General features: G+C 45.6%; 1 protein-coding gene across 1 annotated transcript in view; it reads right to left on the bottom strand.

Annotated features, from left to right (window-relative positions):
- The window catches only part of SLC13A4 (solute carrier family 13 member 4), a 45113-nt gene that overhangs the window by 6359 nt on the left and 18843 nt on the right, over positions 1-19911 (bottom strand). Inside the window, exons 5-14 of the mRNA XM_012806236.2 lie at positions 18926-19098; positions 18466-18520; positions 15908-15947; positions 14686-14766; positions 11330-11514; positions 7483-7602; positions 6223-6324; positions 4668-4769; positions 3685-3782; positions 3075-3199 (exon numbers count right to left, since the gene is read on the bottom strand). Coding sequence (XP_012661690.1) covers positions 3075-3199; positions 3685-3782; positions 4668-4769; positions 6223-6324; positions 7483-7602; positions 11330-11514; positions 14686-14766; positions 15908-15947; positions 18466-18520; positions 18926-19098 — 1081 coding nt within the window. The remainder of the gene's footprint in view (positions 1-3074; positions 3200-3684; positions 3783-4667; positions 4770-6222; positions 6325-7482; positions 7603-11329; positions 11515-14685; positions 14767-15907; positions 15948-18465; positions 18521-18925; positions 19099-19911) is intronic.

The raw sequence follows: 19911 nt of genomic DNA, 5'->3' as shown, positions 1-19911 counted from the left end.
TTCGAACCCGCCACCTTAGGTGTACGTGGCTGGCGCCTTAGCCGGTTGAGCTATAGGCGCCAAGCCTGCCAGTGCTTTTTGAAGACACAAGATATGAAAGCATATTGCTTGTCTTGAACCTTTTCTGTTAGCAATATTTATACATTTCTACTTAAATAAATAAATATTCCCACTTGGAATAATGTATTTGGTCGGAAGATGTTCGCTTTGCCAGTGGTGAGAACTGTCTCTTCCTAAAAAATGAAGGACACCACTGGGTCTTTGTCATAGAAACCCCCAGGTTGCCATATGCATTCTCACTCCCTCTCTTCCCTTCTCCTCCTCTCCCTTCTGTGGCTGACATGCTCTGACTTTTCCTGTGGTACCCTAGAGACTGCAGTGCACTGAGATACGGAGAGTGGGGCAGAAAGCAAGGTGAGACATTTTATGATCCTGCTAGGTCTAAGTCCTGCTACTCGTGTTGGACTATTACAGACAGCCCTCACTACTTTGTCAGCAGGCTACTTTCTCTCCTCTTTTCCAAATTCATCAAAAGCTCATTTGATCTCTGCAGTACCCTAGCCACCTCCTGGCAAGCTCATAGACAACTGATGACCAAAGGCCTTCAGAATTCTCTGTTGTAGCCATTACACCTTGAAGAACTTTTTCACCTTTTTTCTCTCAGCTAACTGAGCTACAAACCCAATATGTGGCGATTGCATCAATTAATGGTTGGTACAAGCCTCGAGGCCTACAGGAACTCTAATTGTTCCCTTTTATAACACATTAAGCCTTGCTGATTGGACAAAGGCAGTGGGGGGAAGAGCAGTTAGTTGAGTGGAAACCGTGTGTTTCTAAAGAAATAGAGTTTTACTTAATGTGTTATCCAAATAGTACTTATAAGTAAAGTGAAATAATTTAATGGCACTTATTTTTCCAGAACCATTTAAAACTATAATTTAAAATAAATTGATAAATTAGACTGGAAAGTTAGAAAAAAACAGAACAGGCTCAGTGTCTGTGGCTCAAGTGGCTAAGCACCAGCCACATACCCCAAAGGTGGCGGGTTCAAATCCAGCCCGGGCCCACCAAACAACAATGATGGCTGCAACCAAAAAATAGCCAGGCGTTGTGGCGGGCGCCTGTGGTCCCAGCTACTTGGGAGGCGGAGGCAGGAGACTCGCTTGAGCCCAGGAGTTGGAGGTTGCTGTGAGCTGTGATGCCATAGCACTCTACCCAGGGGGACAGCTTAAGGCTCTGTCTCAAAAAAAAGAAAAAACAGAACAAAAGGAATCTTAATTTTTAAACCCTTAGTATGAAAACATCTTATGTTGGGTTTTCCTCACTAATAACAAGATTGAAATTTCTTCATACTCAGAAGGCATCATATATATAGTACCTGAATTATTATTTAAATTAGGAGGTTTACAGAAATAGAAACTATACTACCTATAATGTGTGATACATACACAATTTTGATTTAAAAAAAAAAACCCAAAACTTGCCAGGCTAGACTTAGGGGCCAAAACTTACAACTGAAGTTTAATAAATATAAATATACTGAACTTGAAATTAGAAATGCTGACAGGAGGGGCACAGTGGTTCTCGCCTGTAATCCCAGCACTTTTGGAGGCTGAAGTGGAGGATCACTTGAGCCCAGGAGTTCAAGACCAGCCTCAGCAAAATAATGATACCCTCCTTGTCTTGAATGATACCCTCTTGCCTATATATATATGGCAGCATATATATAGGATATGTTGAAGGAATTGAGCTCGTAGGATAGCTAACAATTAAAAGAATGAAAGGTTTTAGTTGATAGCAATTTCAATATAAACATTGACATGAATGCTGAAGATGCTTTATAAAAGCTTCCACAAAAATGCAGAGGGATGCTTAAATCATAGGGGAGAGCTGGGGCTTGTTATGTGACAATCTACTTTTCAGTAGACTGACCACCATCCACACTATGTTTGAATAAGGTCAAGTGTAGTGAGTCCTACAGAGAGAGACCAGATGGTAAGGGGCCACTACTTGATTTTTAATTTTTTAATTTTTTAATATTTATTTATTTATTTTTGCAGTTTTTGGTGGGGGCCGGGTTTGAACCCACCACCTCTGGCATATGGGATTGGCGCCCTACTCCTTGAGCCACAGGCACTGCCCTTGATTTTTAATTTTAATAATTATTACCCAGGAGAGGGTTTCAGAGAACAGAACCAGAGCCAACGGTGGACAAATCCAGAAGACCTGGGCTGAGAGGAAAGAACAACTATTCTTTGTTCTCTGCATAGGGAGTGCCCTGTCGCTGGAGGTGTCCAAGCCAGGGATATCATGGACACCTATGAAATCTTGCACTGGGTAGGAGGTGGGACTCAGTGTCCTCGAAGGTTCCATCTGAGTGTAGGATTCTGTGACCTTCTTATTAATGATGCACAGAGGCTACAATGAATGGGCCATCAGAAGTGAACCAAGTTTAGAAGGGGTTAATGCCTGGGTGCAGGGAGAAACAGTTTTTACCTTAACTTGATTCATTCTTAGGATTGTTTTTTATTTCAGGGAGGCTAACACTTTAGGAAATACAACCATTTATCCCTAGCTACACTTAAGAGATCTTATCCCAAATCCTCCCGATCAGGAAGTCAAGTAGCATTTTTATCAGCTTTAGCATAGGTTCTTCAAACGGGTTCAGTCTCTGCACACAGACTAACCAAGAGATAGTTCACTGTGTGTCACTGGGCATCTCTGGCCCCTTTCAGACCCACCTCCCATTACCACTGTCAGATCCCAGGAGGAGATGGCTACAAACTCCAATAAACCTCTTGCTTATGGCAATGTGTGCCCCATAACTGTAGTGTAGAATGCCCATGTGTCATGTCTTTACGTCACTGCTGATTTACATGTAACTGTTCCCAGCAGCATCAACTGGGGAGCTCAGGGCAGAACTGGACATCCCTTCTGCTCTATTGCTTCTCTTCCCAGGAACTCAGTGAACATTCACCTTTCAGCAGTTTTGAGTCTTTCTTCCCACCGTCATATGACTCATTAGGTAAAGATACCAGAAACATATCTGACCCATAACATAATTGAAGGGTTACCTTGCTTCCAGAAGCCAGAGCATAACCTCCTCCCACCAGAATGACGATCTCCCAGGGCATGGTCTTCTGAAAGTCCTTCCACGTGATGATGGGCTCTGTCCTCAGTGGGAGCTCCCGGCTCTCTCCTGGATCCCAGGTAGAGAGAGATGCAGAGCTAGTTAATCCCTGAAGGGCATGATTTGTGGAGATAGGGATGATTTGGGAGACTGCTCTGCTAATTTGGGGGTGTCTAAAGGACCTTGATAAGTCTCCTTAAGATTATTCTGATTTGAGTATTTTTTTTTTTTTGAGACAGAGTTTCATTTTATTGCCCTTGGTAGAATGCTGTGGCGTCATAGCTCACAGCAACTCAATCTCTTGGGCTGAAGTGATCCCCTTGACTCAGCCTCCCAAGTAGCAGGGACTACAGGCATCTGCCACAACGCCTGGCTATTTTTAGAGATGGGGTCTTGCTTTTGCTCAGGTTGGTCTTGAACCCATGAGCTCAGACAACCTATCTGCCTCAGCCTCCCAGAGTGCTAGGATTACAGTTGTGAGCCACTGGACCCAGCTGATTTGGGTATTCTTCATCTGAGCCACCCCTGCCTTCTTCCCTTGAACCTTCTCTCACCGTCATTCTTTTTTCCAAAGCAGGGCTTCTTTGCTGGAATGAGGAAGAGGAGGAATCCAAGGAAGACAGAGACTGTGGCATCAGTGCGGTAGCCTTTCCTAGCAAAGAAATAGCATGGCTGAAAGAGGAGGGTCAGGACTACTCAGGAACAACACAGTGTCTCAGGACAGTCTGAACACAATGACTCTTTTTAGGACTTAGTCTAGAAGTACCATCAGCCTCACATCTTGCCAGTTGCTGCTGTGATATGCCACCGTGGATTTAATGGGCAGTGTTAAGACTGGAGGCAGGGTCTGGCTAGAGTAGATGTTGTAGTGTGAATTTATAGGTCCATTAGCTGGGGCAAGCCCTAAAAGAAGTGATCAAGAGTTGGTTTGTTAAAGGAGAATAGAAATAGTGGAAAGACCTTTTTCCTACAAGGGCCACCCTCAGATGAAAAGTTGGTATTGGGAGAGTTTGTAGGATGCTGCCCTGTGGCCCTGGCCCTTCTGCAGGGTGGTACAGGAGCCCATGGATCTCTCTCGTGGGGTCTTCTTTCCTTCCACAAGCCTCAGCCCCTCTGTGGCAGTCTGTTCACCATTGGTACTTAACCACCACCCCCCTCCCCCACACACACCATAACCTTCATAACAAGCTGTGAGATAATTGAGGTTCCAAGAGCTTATGTAAGGAGACTGAGGTCACACAGCTGGTAAATTGCAACACTGGCTCCCAATCCCAGACTGGGACTCCAAAGACTGCATTTTCATTCTGAATCCACAACTCAGCTTTTGCAGCTTCCCTAAAAAAATGTAGATTTCTCAGGGAATGAAATGCTTCCTGGATTCATGTCTGCCCCTGAGAGTCTGGGAAGGCGCCCCAGTGGTAGTTATTGCCAGAAGAATTCGGGTAAGGAGGTTGCTTGATTTTATTTTATTTTTTTCCACTCTATTTTAATGGTTGCAAAAGGGGATTATTCTTAAGGAGAAAAAGATATCGCTTACTTTTCAAAGAAAGAATCCCAGCCAGGGACAAAGCCAGGCTCCCGGGTAAACCACAGCACAGTCATCAGTATAAAGAAAAATCCAGTCACCATTTCAGGGTAGCTATAAAATAAAACGGAAATTTCTTTCAGCTTTTTGACTTTGCTCTGAAAGCTTCTCTATTCAGAGTCCTAATACTTGAGACATAAAACATGGTTAATGCCTAATTGGTATGAATGGCTGACAGTGAATTGGGAAGAGGAGTAAGTGGAACCAGAAAAGAAGACGTTAACCATGTTTACTGGAGAAATTTAGGTGGGAAGGGAAAGAGAGCACATTTATACATTTGTAAAATGCACATACAGCCTACAAGGAGAATGTAGTGAAACAGGTATCTCACGCACTGCTGGTGGGATGGGAATTGCAAAAGCCTTTTTGAAGCCATTTAACCACATACATCAGAAGCCTTATATTTGGTCATTCCCATCCTCTAAGAAAGCCACCAGAAGTTCATACTGAAACCTTACCTATTAAAGGATGGAAACAACCTCTATATTCAATGGTATTCCATGACGCTGGATACATTGTGGCACCACTGTATGTTAGGATGGGACCCATCTGCTGCTAGTTGTGTTCTCTACAGCAGAGTTCATGACGTGGGAACGTAATGCCAGTAGGATGTTGGGTGAAAAGGGCAAGATATACAACTATGTTTTGAATGGACTCTAATTTTACCAAAAATACATACAGTTTTGCACAAAAAAGCCTGGAAAGAAGTACATCATGTTGACGCTCATTAGCACTGGGATGCTAAAAATACAAGTCACTTCAAAATTTTCCTTATATTTTCTTGTATTCTCTAAATGTTCTACAATGAACATGTATTCTTTTTGTAACTTAAAACTTTAAAAAAATAGTGTCTACCTGAATTGTTTCACCCAGTCAAAGCTGTACATGCCATATAGGGAGAAGTTGCCATAAATGGAGAAATAACACCAAAAAGGATGCCAGGTCACTGTGGAAGGGCTTGGGGAGCCTCTGCCTGAAGGCCATATGTGGCCCTCCAGATCCCCCAAAGCAGCCCCTCGAGTGAATCCAAACTTCACTTCATTGAAAAGATTTGTTCTGTAAAGTTTGCAGTTAGTCAAAAGGCTACACTCAAGGATTCAAAAGGCCACAGGTTCCCCATCCCTCCGAGCGGTCTCCCAGATCCCTGGGCCAGTGCACAGGGCCATTTTAGCAACGTGAAGAGTCCTGGCTACAGAACAAATCTGCCACATTCCAAGAGGGTGGCTGTGCTGTCTTTCCCTGTTCTTTCTCCATCTGCTCCGTCAACAACACTCCACCCCCAGACCACAGCTATACTTTGGACTCCGAATATAGCAAAGGGGAAGGGTGGCCATCTAAAATCTGGGCCAGCTTGACTCTGGCATTAAATAGCATCTAAATGCCTGGATTCATAGATGTGGAAAATTCTTCCAGCATCAGGGACTGTCCAGAACAAGGATGCTTCTATGCTCACTTTACCGGCTGTTTTCCTGTCCAGGGAAGGAGGGAAGGGGAAGCTGCTTTTTACCTAATGTCTCCCAGCTTTTCATATTCTTCCTGGATCCTCTTCTCTGACAGCTCTTCCCTTTTAGTCTTCTTCTTCTTGCTCAGAGAGCAGGTCTCTCTAAAACTAAGAAGGGAGAATGAGCAAAGGAATAAGGAAAACATATTTCTGAGGCTCAGAGGAAACTAAACATTAAGCAAATACTAAACCACTCGCCTGCTGTGCTCACTTTTCTCCTCTTCACTCACATGCTCTACCCTCTGTCCCCTGACTATTCATACAACTTCCATCCAAATTCTCCAGCCTCTCATCAACCTCATCTCCTGGGTTATGGGTGTATCCATCTGTATATATCTCTGGTCTATCAATGCCAAGCTATGCCTCATGAACTTGTGCAAGTATACTTAGGTGGTGTCGATTCTACAGGCTTACCTTTTACATAAGTGAAAGAATCAGTGTAATGTGCTGTATGTGTCTAGATGTAAATTTTTGCTTTTCCACATAGGGTATGTGTGTGAATGTGTGTGTGTTTGTCTAGAGAAAAAGCTTATCTAGAGTAAAAGTTGCTGTTAGTTGTATGTTACTAATACTGGAGTTAAGAAGTACATAATCATCATTGGTTTGACAACAAACAGTCTCTGAGTTAAAAGAAAAGTCAGCTCAGAGAACATTCCTTGACCAATGGGACTAATAGCAAAACATTATATAGACTACATATCAGCCCTTTATGTGTTTAAAACTGATCAAATTTGGAGTAGACTGATGGTTATTAAGAAAAGGCTTGCTAAGTAGATTATATTAGAAATACTATTGAAAGGGAAATGTCTAACTTATTTTGAGGGATATGAGCATATTCCCTATAGGCTGTAAGCCATGTCTATAAAATTAAACTTGAGGCAAATTCCACTTGGAGCCATATTTCCTAAAGTAGTTGGAATTACTCTCTTTGCTTTCAGAGCAATAAAACTACATTAAACATTCTCCAATTTAGACTTTTATAAATAAGACAGGCCCTCTAACTCATTAGAATTAAGAATGTTTCATTGTAGAGCTGAGGGTGAAGTACTGGGTTTATGAACATTCCAAGTGTCTAGAAGAGCCGATGCCTGATTCCTGATCCAGTTCACTACTGGAGAGTTAGTTCACTAACTATTCTCCAATAGTTCACTACTATTCTCCTGGAAGCAGCAGCCTCCTTGAACAGAGCCCTCCAGGCCTCAGACCTTGGTCTTTGGATCAACAGGGAGAGCCTCAGTGATTTGTTGAAAGGGTCCTGGGACTCACTTGCAGCCCAGGAACAGCCAGTGCATCCAGAACCAGCTGACCACCAGCATGATGATGGATATGGGGAAGCTGAAGAGGAACCAGGTGCCGAAGTTCACCACCTCTGCAGCTGGATACTGGCTGGAGAGGAAAGAACCAGGTCAGTGATTAGAAAAGGGAGGATTTCCATATGGCATTTTGGGCAATTAAGCCAAATGAGAAGCCTTAAGAAGATATACAGCCAGGCTAAGGAAAGAGATAATGATAAAAATAGGGTAAAACATTATCTAGAACTCACTTATTTGACAATTGTGACTGTAAAAAATCTAGACAAGAATCACAAAGTAAGCTAAAAAGGGCATCTAGGCAACCAAAACTAATATTACTAGAGTTTCTATTTTTTGCATTCAAAAGAATTATTCAGACTTATTTGCCCTTAATTTACATAAAGATTCTGTTAAGTTAATTCATCTGGTTCTCAAGACAGCAGAGACTGAAGAGGACAGCTGGTATATAAACTCACTGAAGAAATATGAATTTTGATTGGGGGACATAGGCAGGCCAGTTCTGAAGAACTTTGGGCTCTAGGGCCTCATGAAGGTTCCAGGTATAACAATGCCCATAAGAAAATCAGGGCTTGGAATCTCCAAATCTTTATCAACATCTATCGCTGTCTTAGGGTAGAAGGAATTTGTCCAGAGGACTGGACCCCCAACTCAAGGGGGGGAGCTGGGATGGACCGAATGTGGGCTGTGACTTTTGCCTAGACAGGGCTGGGGCCTAAATGGCTGTTTCCTTATCCGTAGGTTTCTTATTGTGGCTGAGCATAGAACTCCAGGAAGGGAAGTGATCATGCCTCTCTTCTTGCACTAGGCCATGAACAATTCTCAAAGGAGAGAATGCAGTGACAGCATAGGATGTAAGAGTGTTCAATCTTGGCTCGGTGCCTGTAGCTCAAGCGGCTAAGGCACCAGCCACATACACCAGAGCTGGCAGATTGGAATCCACCCTGGACCTGCCAAACAACTACAACAACTACAACCAAAAAATAGCCGGGTGTTGTGGTGGGCACCTGTAGTCCCAGCTACTTGGGAGGCTAAGGCAAGAGAATCGCTTGAGCCCAGGAGTTGGAGGTTTCTGTGAGCTGTGATGCCATAGCACTCTACCCAGGGCAACAGCTTGTGGCTTCATCTCAAAAAAGAAGAAAAAAGTGTGTTTAGTCTTCTCTATTATCGAAAGGATATCTGCTCTGTTGCACTGTGGTCTGGTTGTGGATTTACTTTTACATGTGCTTCCTGGAGCTGAGACAGCTTGCACCCTTCCCGTAGGCCAGAGTGGGCCGCTGATGGTGTGCATTGGGAAGGAGGGCTGTAGGGGCCATGAGGATGCCACAGGGCACAAACCGTTAAGTGACTCACTGTGGGCCACCTGGGCTGACAGGCACAATGTCTGTTGCATCATCCCATCTCTGGGCAGAGAAGCCGAGGGCCTGCTCCTAGACCCAGAAGAGGACTGAGATTTTAGAATAGGGTAAGTAGGATTTGTGGATCAATACGAGAGCTTAGTGCCATTTGTAGCATTTTTTAAAAGTGAGAAAAAAATATGCATATACACACACACATACATGTACCCATACACACACATACAAGTATCCAGACACATATATACAGAGGGTGCCAAAAAGGTACACACATTTTAAGAATGGGAAAAATGGTATTAAATTTGTAATAACTCAAATCACAGTTGACTTCTGCAATTACAAGAGGTGCTCAATTCAAGATGACTTGTATTCATCTTTTGTTAACAGTATATATTATTATAATTTTAATATATTATTTCCTTAAATTGTGTATACATTTTTTGCACCTTCTGAATATACACAATACCTATATACATATACACACTGTAAGTTTAACAATGAATTTAAAACACCTAATATGAACTTTGGGGGTGGTCTGTTCACTAATGCCAAGAAAAAGTGCATGGGGACATTTTAATTGTAGTGCGGAAGCAGGGGGCACTCTTTCTTTCACGGAATGCCCATTGTTCAGGTGAGCAATAATTTTGACTAAATGTGCTATTTACCATCAAAGAAGTAGACTAAAGGAATATGAATTGGCCCGACCACAAAGTCAGGCAGAAATTAAAGACCAGAAACTCAGAACCTGGACAGAATAAAATGGCATGAGGACTCCGTGAGACATAGATCCTGGGGAGTCGGGTCTCAAACTCTCCCTGGTCATTCCTTCCTCCCTCCCACTCCCTCCTCTCTCTTTCTGCCCTTTCCCCTTCCTTGTTTCACCTCTTGTCTCTGATTAATTTCCTGACTCCGTGCTCTGGATCCCGTCCTTTTTTGTTTTTCAGTGACATCATTCTATCAGTTATCCCCTCTTTCCCAAATCTTTAATTTGCTTCTCATCTGCGTCATCCTTACCAGCACTGAAATTTCTCCCATCTTAAAAACCCTTCCTTTATTAACCTTGCACATCTCTCCTCCCCTCTGCAGTCACCTCTCCATCTCCTCACCTTCTCTTACTGCTCAACTCACCGAGATCTGGATTCTTGTCCCAACACATGGCCAAATTTTCTTGCCTAGCTCATCTTATGTCACGAAACCTAACAGACACATTTGTGGCCTTACTTTGTGTCATCATTGACATTAAATACTTTATTCAAACTTTTCTCCCTTGGGTAGAATGACAGTAGATTTTCCTGGACTTCCTCTTTGATACTGTTTCCTGCTGTCTTTTGTAGTCTACTTTAAATATTTGAGCTTAATCTTTAGTTCTTTGCTCTACTTTGCTCTAAGTAACCTCCTCCACTCCTAGTATCTATTACCAGGAGGCAAACTGAACATGTAGGCCCCTTGCTCAAAGATTATTAAGAATCTCTGGACAGGGAGAGCATTAACCCAGCGTGAGGCCTTTCTGGGCACAAGGCCCTGCCACTGCACAGGCTGCATGCCCGCAGCACCAGCCCTACAGGCAGTTGACTCCAAAACTACGCCTTTGGCCAACATATTTCTCTTAGAATTCAGACTTCTATGTTCACTGGACATCTCAGCCTCTGTTTCAGCTTTTTAAAGACCCAGTTCCTCATCTTTGCCTGCTGTTCCCCTAGCTGCTGAGGGCAGGAGCCTAGGGGTCAGGTTTGGCCTTTCCCTCTCTCAGGCCCTTTCTACTCCTACCAAGACCCATCATGTTACTTGTGAATCTCTCTCAGATCTGAACATTTCCCCTCCTTGTTGCAGTGTCATCCAAGGCCACCACCGGCTCTCTCCTGGGCTAGTGCAGCAGTGTCCTAAATCGTCTTCCTGCTGCCTGCTCTCTCCTTTCCAATCTGTTCTCCATGTTTTTATCCAGAATGAGTTTCAAAACTATAAATCTGGTCACTTCACTCCCTGCTTAAAATTCTTTAAAGGCTTCTCACGGCCTCCTGGAGGAAGTCCAAGTTCCTGAGTGGGCCTTGCCAAGCCCTGGAGATCTGTCCGCCCCGTGCCCTGGCCTTCTTTGCCCTGTCATTTTCTTTTACGTGCTTGGTTCTCCTGCCTGGAGCCTGCCTACACTGTTTGCTTTGTCTGGAAAATCTCCCTTCATCTAGTTTACTCTGACTCATCCTTCACATTTCTACCTGGTCTCCTCTTCGGTGAGGTATCTCCTGCCTCCAGATGGGCAAGCTCCCCCAGTCCAGTGTTCCCTGCAGAATTTGAGACTTCTCTACTCACACTTAACCATGATGACTTGATTTTTCCCTCTTGGTAGAGAAACTGTTCCAGTCTCTTTTCTGCTATATCCCCACCACCTCGTCCAGTTCCTGACACACAGCAGGTAGTTAGCAAATACTTGTTGAGATGGAGTGAGGTACTTACTTGTTGAAGTGTTCCAGGAAGATGAGGCTGGTGGAGGTACCAATGATGGTGGTCAGGCCGCCGATGGTAGCAGCGTAGGAAATGCTCAGAGAGAGGCACTTGCAGATCATTTGGTCATGGTGGGACTTGTACTTTCTATTCAGCTCCTGGTTCCTAGGGCTGGGGGTCGGGACCAGTGGCTTTTCCTACCAAAGAAAAATCAGTAAATCTTTCCAGTCCAGTTTGGGCTCTTGAACACCAACCATGAGAGGCAGGAGGCACATGGTACGGCAGACAGGTTTTGAGCTTGGGTGTTAGAAAGACAAATCTAAATGTCTACCATTTACCAACTTGGTCATGTCTCTGTGCTGAAGTTTCTTCTACAAAATGGGGGAAAATTTGTATTTTCTTTGCTGTATTGTTGTTGTGAAGAGTAAGTGAAGTAATCTATGGAAAGCACTTAGAAAGGGTTTAGAACACTTCTTAGCATTTAATGAATGGTAAACTATTATTGCTTTTGTTGTTATTAAAGTTATTTATTTATTTATTTAGACAAGGTTTTGCTCTGTTACCCCAGCTAGCATACATGGTCATAGTTCACTGCGACCTCAAACTTCTGGGCTCAATTGAACCTCCTGCATCAGCCTCACAAGTAGCTGGGACTACAGGCACCCACCACCACACCCAGCTAGTTTTTCCATTTTTAGTAGAGATGGGGGTCTCACTTTTGTTCAGGCTAGTCTCCAACTCCTGGCCAAAAGTGATCCTCTTGCCTTGGCCTCCCAGAGTGCTAGAATTACAGGCATGAGCAACTGTGCCCAGCTAATTAATGCTATTATTAATATTGATAGCAATGAGATCAGGAGTTCAAGATCAGCCTGAGCAACAGCAAGACCCTACTTTACCAAAAATTGAAAAATTTACTGGGTGTGGTAGTGGGTACCTGTAGCCTGTAGTCCCAGCTACTCAGAAGGCTGAGGAAAGAGGATTACTTGAACCCAGGAGTTTGAGGTTGCAGTGAGCTATGATAACATCACTGCATTCTACCTGGGGTTATACAGCAAGACTCTGTCTCAAAAACAAACAAACAAAAACCAATATTGACATCATGGTTCGTTTTTTTACTTGAACTCCAGGAAATCAGGCTGCCTCCACTCTGTGTTTGAATAACAACAGAAAACAGCCATTCTATGTGGAGTTAGAATGACAAGACTTGGCCTTTTCCTCTCTCAGGCCCTTTCTAATCCTACCAAGGCCCATCAAGTTACTTTTGAATATCTCACAAATCTGACTATTCAAGTCCATCAAGTCCTGAGAGGGAGATGACTAAAATAAAAATAAGCCTTAGATTATATTAAACACCTAGCTTTCACTGGGAAAAGCGTTGAAATGTGTGATTCTTTCCTCCCTCCCTTCCTCACTCCACTCTCCTCCCTGCCTGTTGGATTTTCTTCCCTGCTTTTTTCTCCCCCCTGGCATGTAAGCCCCAGCCTGGCTGCAGTCCTCTCAGACCCTGCTGATCCTGGTGACAATCTGTCAGGGCCAAACAGGTTGCTGAGCGCTGGATTCTGGTGTGGGCTGAAGAAGCAAACGTCCCTGCCCCTACATGCCTGGCTACTGTAGCTGGTTCTTCACGAGACTAGGAGGTATCTGGTGCAAATGTCAGGAGGTAAGGTCATAAGAAAACCAGTGGGGAAGAGGCCACCTTGCTACATTTTTCAAAACCCTTCACATGGCCCCATCTTCCTAGGAGGGCCAAGTCTTTTTTCTTTCTTTCTTTTTTTTTTTTTTTTGAGACAAAGCCTTAAGCTGTCGCCCTGGGTAGAGTGCCATGGCATCACAGCTCACAGCAATCTCCAACTCCTGGGCTCAAGTGAGTCTCCTGCCTTCGCCTCCTGTAGTTGGGACTACAGGCACCTGCCACAACGCCCAGCCATTTTTTGGTTGCAGCCATCATTGTTGTTTGGTGGCCCGGGCTGGATTCGAACCCACCACCTTAGGTATATGTGGCTGGTGCCTTAGCCACTTGAGCCACAGGCCTCAGGCGCCGAGCTGAGGGCCAAGTCTTGATCTTTGCACATCTCTTTGAAAGATCCACTGATTGATCAGACCTGAGGAGACTTCATAGATTCTTAGGTCCAGTGGTTTTCCACAATCCTTTAGTCCTGTGAAATTTTACACAGAACCCCAATATATACATACAAGTGTAGCATTGAATTGGCATACATCTGCTTTGTAAATGGAAGTATAGCAGGGGGTTAATTGCATGTGGTTAGTGAGGCCTGGATTTGAATCAAGATTCTCTCCTGCCTGGCTTTTCAGCCCTGGGTACATGATGTCATTTCTCTGCCTTATTTGCAAAACAGAGTTCAAAATCACTACCTCACTGAGTCAAGACCAGAGGAAAAATGCTTAGTTAGCACAGTGCTTGGTACCTACTAAACATTTAAGAAATGGTAGTTGACATTAAAAACAATGGAAACTTTATAGCCTTTGTATTAACCTGGATGGAAGCGGAACATAATATTCTTAGTAAGGCATTCGTGGAGAAGCACGAATCCTATGGACTCAATTTTGATATGAGGACAATTAATGACAATTAATGACATGGTGGGGGTGGGTGATGGGGAGAGCAGAGAGAGGAAAAAGGAGGGGGGCAGGAAGAGCAGAAAGAGAGAAGGAGGGAGGGGGGTGGGGTCTTGGTGTGTGCTACACCTTTTGGGGGCAAGACACAATTGTAAGAGGGACTTTACCTAACAAATGCAATCAGTGTAACCTGGTTTCTTGTACCCTCAATGAGTCCCCAACAATTTAAAAAAAAAAAAAGAAATGGTGGCTGTTATTGACAATAATGATGGATATTGAACAAGTGAGACTATTTTGATGAACACAAAAATGTGAAATCAAGGGTTGTGACAGTTACCTTAAGATTCATTTGATTTATGCATTTTGTTTCAGTGGTATAATACCAGAAAGATACTTATTCATGCAGAAAAGCAGCTGACTTTTAATTTGAAGATACTCAAATAAAATATTTGCAGTGCCCCTTAAGCACCTTTGAGGAATAGCTTTAATATCTCTGATCTAGACTAACGCTTAGTTTTTGTAGTTGAAGAAACTGAAGTGTAGGCAGTGGACTCACTTGCCAAATTCTCTTGCCAAAGTCAAAAGAACTTTGACTTTTTTTTTGGGAGGGCTGGGTTTGAACCTGCCACCTCTGGCATATGGGGCCGGCACCCTACCCTTCTGAGCCACAGGCACCACCCTGAGAACTTTGACTTTGAAGCTCTCACAACTTCACAACTTCATGACAAGGGCCCTTGGAAAGGCCAAGGCCCTTTATATAAGAAACAAGGCTAGAGGTGCAATTCCATTACCTGGGATGAGTGTTGCTTCTTGCCCTGGTGTTGGTTTGCTGTTTTGATGGGGTTGGTGATCATAGGCACACCATTCAGGCTCTGTTGGGACAAAGGCCATCACACTATTAGGAAGAGAATGTGGAGAGTCAGGTGCCTTGAAAAGAACCACCTGGTCATCTCAGGCCACCCATCCCTCTGCACTGTGGAATGACAGAGCAGCACTCCCCAGGCCTGCCTCTGTCCCATGGCTCCCTGGCCAGCCTAGTGTCAACCACCCAACTTGAAGAGGCTTTCAAAACTTAGTGGGACATGGCTCTGTCCTTATAGGAGAACCAGACTTTCTGGGACTTCATTAGCTAAAGAAGAACCAAGAAAGAGAGAAGGAAAGGAAGGAAGGAAGGAAGGAAGGAAGGAAGGAAGGAAGGAAAGAAAGGGAAGGGAAGGAAGGGAAGGAAGGAAGGAAGAAGGAAGGAAGGAAAGAAAGAAAGAAAGGAAGGAAGAGAAGGAAGAATGAAGGAAGGAAGAATGAAGGAAGGAAGAAGGAAGGAAGGAAGAAAGGAAAGAAAAGAAAAGAGAGAAAGAATCTCACCACAGCAAAGTCCACGGTTTCACTGGCCTTTCACATCTCTCATGAAGAGATGTAAAACCAGCTTCGGGGGAAGAGGGTGGGTTTGAGTAGCAGTGTGCAGTTAACTCCGCTTTCCCCTATAGATGTGTCCCTTTTAATAGTAAGATTTTGTGGGGTGATGGCTCATGCCTATATTCCTATCTGCTTGGGAGGCTCAGCCTGGAGGATCACTTGAGTCCAGGAGTTCAAGGCTGTAGTGAGCTATGATTGCACCACTGCACTCCAGCCAGGGGCACAGAGTCAACCTTGTCTCAAAAAAAAAAAAAAAAAAAAGAATTTGGAAATGGAATCCCTACTGAAAGAAATTCTAAGGTTGAATCTGTGGCTCTTAGAAAAGCTGGATGGCTGAATTTTGGGATTTTATGAAGAAAAAGTTGGCTTTACTTTATGCGGCTAAAGCCAGTACTCAGAGCTGGGGCTCAGAACCACCCAGACCCTTGCCAGGAGTCAGACTAGCCCTTCTTATGTCCCAGCCTGTGTGAGGACCTCTCCTCCATTACATCTGTGGGAGCTGCTGGGATCTAGGACAAGCTGTCAGCCATCTCTGTCCCTGTGTTATCTTGAGGAATTTCCCCAATGATCCCAGAGCACAGAGAAAACCCAAGAACATACCTTGCTGTGCATCAGAGAAGTGAGGTCTGCAGTCGATGTGCTGGAACAGAGCAAAAGAAACAGGGGAGCAACAGTGGCCCAGACTTCAGGGGAGGGCAGTTCTCCTCCTGCCTTGGGTATTTGGTGTAAGGGACTTAAACCCTTTGGGCTCCAGTTTTCTAGCCTACAAAGAAGACTAGTCTTGCCCTAGTCCTCCTTGTCTTCTGAGATGCTGTAAGGATTTGTGGGGTCGGGGACTGCTTCCTCCTGAGGGCAGAAGTGGCCTGTCTCCTTTGAAGAGATACTAATACTCCTAATGATAGTGGACATGGAGTGCTTACTAGGTGCTGAGTGCTTACAGATGGGCTTTAATCCTCATGACATTGTGAGCCCTCATAACAGATCTATGGGGTGGGTTTTACAACCTCCATTTATACCATCACTCGGTGCCTGAATGCTAAGTGGGGGCGTGGGCTGGGAGTCTGCCTCTGTCTGACGGGAGAGCCTGCACCCTGCACCACGTCCCCACTAACTGACTTGGAGAAGGCCATTAGACAGAGACATGTGGACATTCTTATCTGAGGTGACAGCAGCAGGGAGGTCTGGACCATACCAGGGAAAGGCAAATGAGAAAGAGAAAGGGGAGAATTTCAGACCAGCACTGGCATGTGCTGAGTCCCTCCCACACCTGTTGGTCCCATGACCTTTGCCTTAAGGACAGAGGAAGGTGAGAACTTAGCCATCAGTATAACGAACACATTGAGTATTCAGAGAACATGTCTGGTTTGCCTCATTCGTGAGGACAGTGGATGGCACCAGCTCACCCACTGTGAAGACTGAAGTGTGTCTGGGCACACACAAGCAGGACGTGGAGCCCTGTGGCATTGCCATCTCCAGGTGAGATCCAGGAAGGGTAAGGAGCTGATGGGCATTCAGAGTGCAACATTCTCTGGAGAGAGTTCTCAGCCTGGGAGGAGAACGTGCTGTGATGTTTCCCCTTCCTTCTTCCCACACTAGGGGAGGAGGGCAGGCGAGGACCCTCAGATGGCATGTGGGGTGCTGCTACGAGAGAAGAGCCCACCAGCACCCTCAGCAGACAGCCCTGGCTCCTGCCAGCACAAAGGATGCTCAGAGAGTTCTAGAGACAATGTGAACTTTTGCTTTGGATTTGGAGACATATATTTTCTTTTGGAAAAGAGCAAAGACAGGAAGCCTGTGGGGTGCTGCCAGAGAGGCCACAGGGAGGAGAAAAGGCCAGCTGCCATGGGAGCAGCGTGTACCGCCAGTGTCCAACAGGGCAATGATACCGAATGTTCTTGGGGGTGGGGGACACTGATGGAAGCTGGGCCAGAGAATTCCGGAAAAGGCCCTCCTGGGGAGGCAGAGGCAACCCAGAATGGAAGGGCTGTGGGAGAGCGAACACCAGCGCTGGTGTGGGTCATTATCCAGGAGTGTACCCTGCTGTCAGGCCTGGGGCTATGCAGAGGTCCCAGATACTCCCAAGACCCTGAAGGCGGGTGCCCCATTAATAAAAGAGCTGGGGTCTGGATCTCTGAGAGGCCCCAACCACAGACTCCAAAAGCTCCAACCCAGACCCTTTTTGCCCCTTTATCTTTGCTGTACCCGATAGCCTCTGCCCTAGCCCTGGAGGAGAAGAGGAAGGGGAAGAAGAGTAAGGGAAAGGCGACTCCCTCCCCCTCACTTGCACCTCTCTTCTTCCCAGGCCTGGGCTAGGGGTGTGGGGGAGAAGCTTTGGGTGAGGGATCAAAGTTTTGATATGAATCTAGGCTAAACTTCCAAATGTCTGGGAGCGAGAACGTTATAATATCTACAAGGAACCAGAAGAGCCAGGAGATTCGCTTGAGATATCATCAAGACATCCAATATGCTCCGACGGGAGACAGCAGTGGGAGAAAAATGAAAGGCTGTCCTGGGCACAGGCTGATGTCACTCTGTGCACTCTCCCTTCCTATAAGGGAAAATTACAAAGCTGAGATCGACTTGGAGTCCAAGTTTTAAATGTGGAAAACTCATCACAGAATACTATGAAGACCACATTTTGTAATAGAATCTCCAGAAGAAACCAGCTCTTACTGGATCCACCACACAGGAATGTCTGAGACTGTACTTCACCCTCCACCGTCATACGGCCCTCTCATCCCCTGGGCCCCCATCCCCGACCTGTCACTGAATCTTTCCTTGCCATATCTAACAAGGCCAAATCCACTAAAACCATATCTAATAGTTATAAAATATTTCATGGTTCTCCAAGAATCTCCAGTGACATCTAGTGGGTGGGTGTTTTTCCTAATAGACTAAACATATTGTTCTCCTGAGAGGTGCATCAGTTTAGATGACATTCTGCTGGGCAGATGCATGGACAATTCACTCATCCACTGTGATTCAGTGTGGTCTGTTTATTTCCTCATCACTGCAATCGCTGTGGTTAAGTGAGAAGTAGGGGAGCTTATACCCCAAATCTAAAAGAGCTGTTTAGGGGCCCAGGTCTTGTCTTTCCTGATCGCCCAGTGGACTCCAAGAGGCTCTGTCTGGAGGAAGAAGGGCATGATCATACTCACTCTTCATTGACGAAGATGAGTTCCAGAGAAGGTTGGCTGTTGTTTACATCAAGACCTACAGTAGCAAAGCAAAGCAGGAAGTGAGTGAGCTATGCAGGCTGGAGTTGCCTGTGTGGGGTGTGGTGGGTGACGATTCCCCTTCCCTCTGCTGTCCATGGGTAAGGTGGGGCTCACGGGTGTGCACAGGCCCAGGGGTCTGTAGTAACTCTGGAGCATCTGGGGGTATGGAGGAGTGTAGGGGGTGCCTGTGAGTGAAAGACTGAGGAAGAGTTGTAAATGGGGGTTCAGGGAAGCTCCAGGTGGCAAGGGTAGGGGTGGAGGTGGGAAAGAGGGAGGGAAGGTGCTGGTGGGGAGGGGTTGGTGAGGGGTCATGGGTGGGCACCAAGTCGGGCAGTTGCACAGGAGGAGCCTGGCAGGAGGCCCTGGGGAGGAGGTTGGAGGACAGTCCAGCCACCTGTACTGATGGGCTCGGCCTCTTCAGCGTTGGTGTTGCCTGCCACAAGCTGCTCTTCCTCGGCGTTGACCAGCTCCTGCAGTACGGCCTCCACGATGGGCATCACCATGGCGGTGGTGGAGGTGTTGGAGAGCCACATGGACAGCAGCGTGGTACAGCACATGAAGCAGAGCAGCAGCCTGGAGGGAGGGAGCCCCGGGCAGAGGTCGGCCGCGGCTGGTCTGCCCCTACCCACCAACATGGTGGGCTGCCCGACACTCACTAGAAAGGCGGGTCTCCGTGTCAGGCAGGGTGCCATTCAGCGCTGAGCTCCAGTGCTTGGCACAGAGTGAGCATCAAATCGCTATTTGTTGAATGCATGGGTTACACTTCACGGGCTAGAGACCTTAGCCAGAAAAAAGCCCTTACTTAAGTAAGCAATAGCTTTGGTAGCAGGTCACAGGGAGTGGCCTCACTGCTTGCTCTCCCCTCTCTGTGGACGTGAGTTGGAGCTCAGAGCTGCTGCGTGTGTTTGTGGGTATAAGGGAATGCTTTGCTCCTGCAGCCAGCATTTCTGAGCGCCATGACATTCCTTGCTTTGCAGCCGAGTCACTGTAGTGATCTTATTGAGATGCATGTTTGGAGCTCACAGTTCTGCCCATGACTTGTTCTGCTGTTGACATGCTAAAGACAAAGCCCCTGAAGTCACAGAAGTGCCCCATATCACTGTTTGTGTGCACCTTTCAGCTGGCGTCTGACACAGTCACTAACGCTTAAAGGAAAACACTAACAAAAGTAACCCTCGAATTATTTCTCCTTGACTTTGGAAACATTATGCAGTGTGTGCTGGTACTGACGTGGTTCTAGTTTTCATGAGATAAGCCAACATAAAGACAATCCATGTTTATTATCTTAGGGGGAATCACTGACTTTGCATAATTTTGGGACCATACATTTATCATGTGGATCATGTTCGGTGGCCCCAGTGCTGATGGTGTCTTGGTTCAGGCTGA

This window comes from Otolemur garnettii, unplaced genomic scaffold, assembly GCF_000181295.1.
Source record: "Otolemur garnettii isolate 467f Iridium unplaced genomic scaffold, OtoGar3 scaffold00049, whole genome shotgun sequence".
NCBI lineage: Eukaryota > Metazoa > Chordata > Mammalia > Primates > Galagidae > Otolemur > Otolemur garnettii.
The sequence above is the reverse complement of the archived record's forward strand: the minus strand, read 5'-3'. Positions and strand labels throughout refer to the sequence as shown.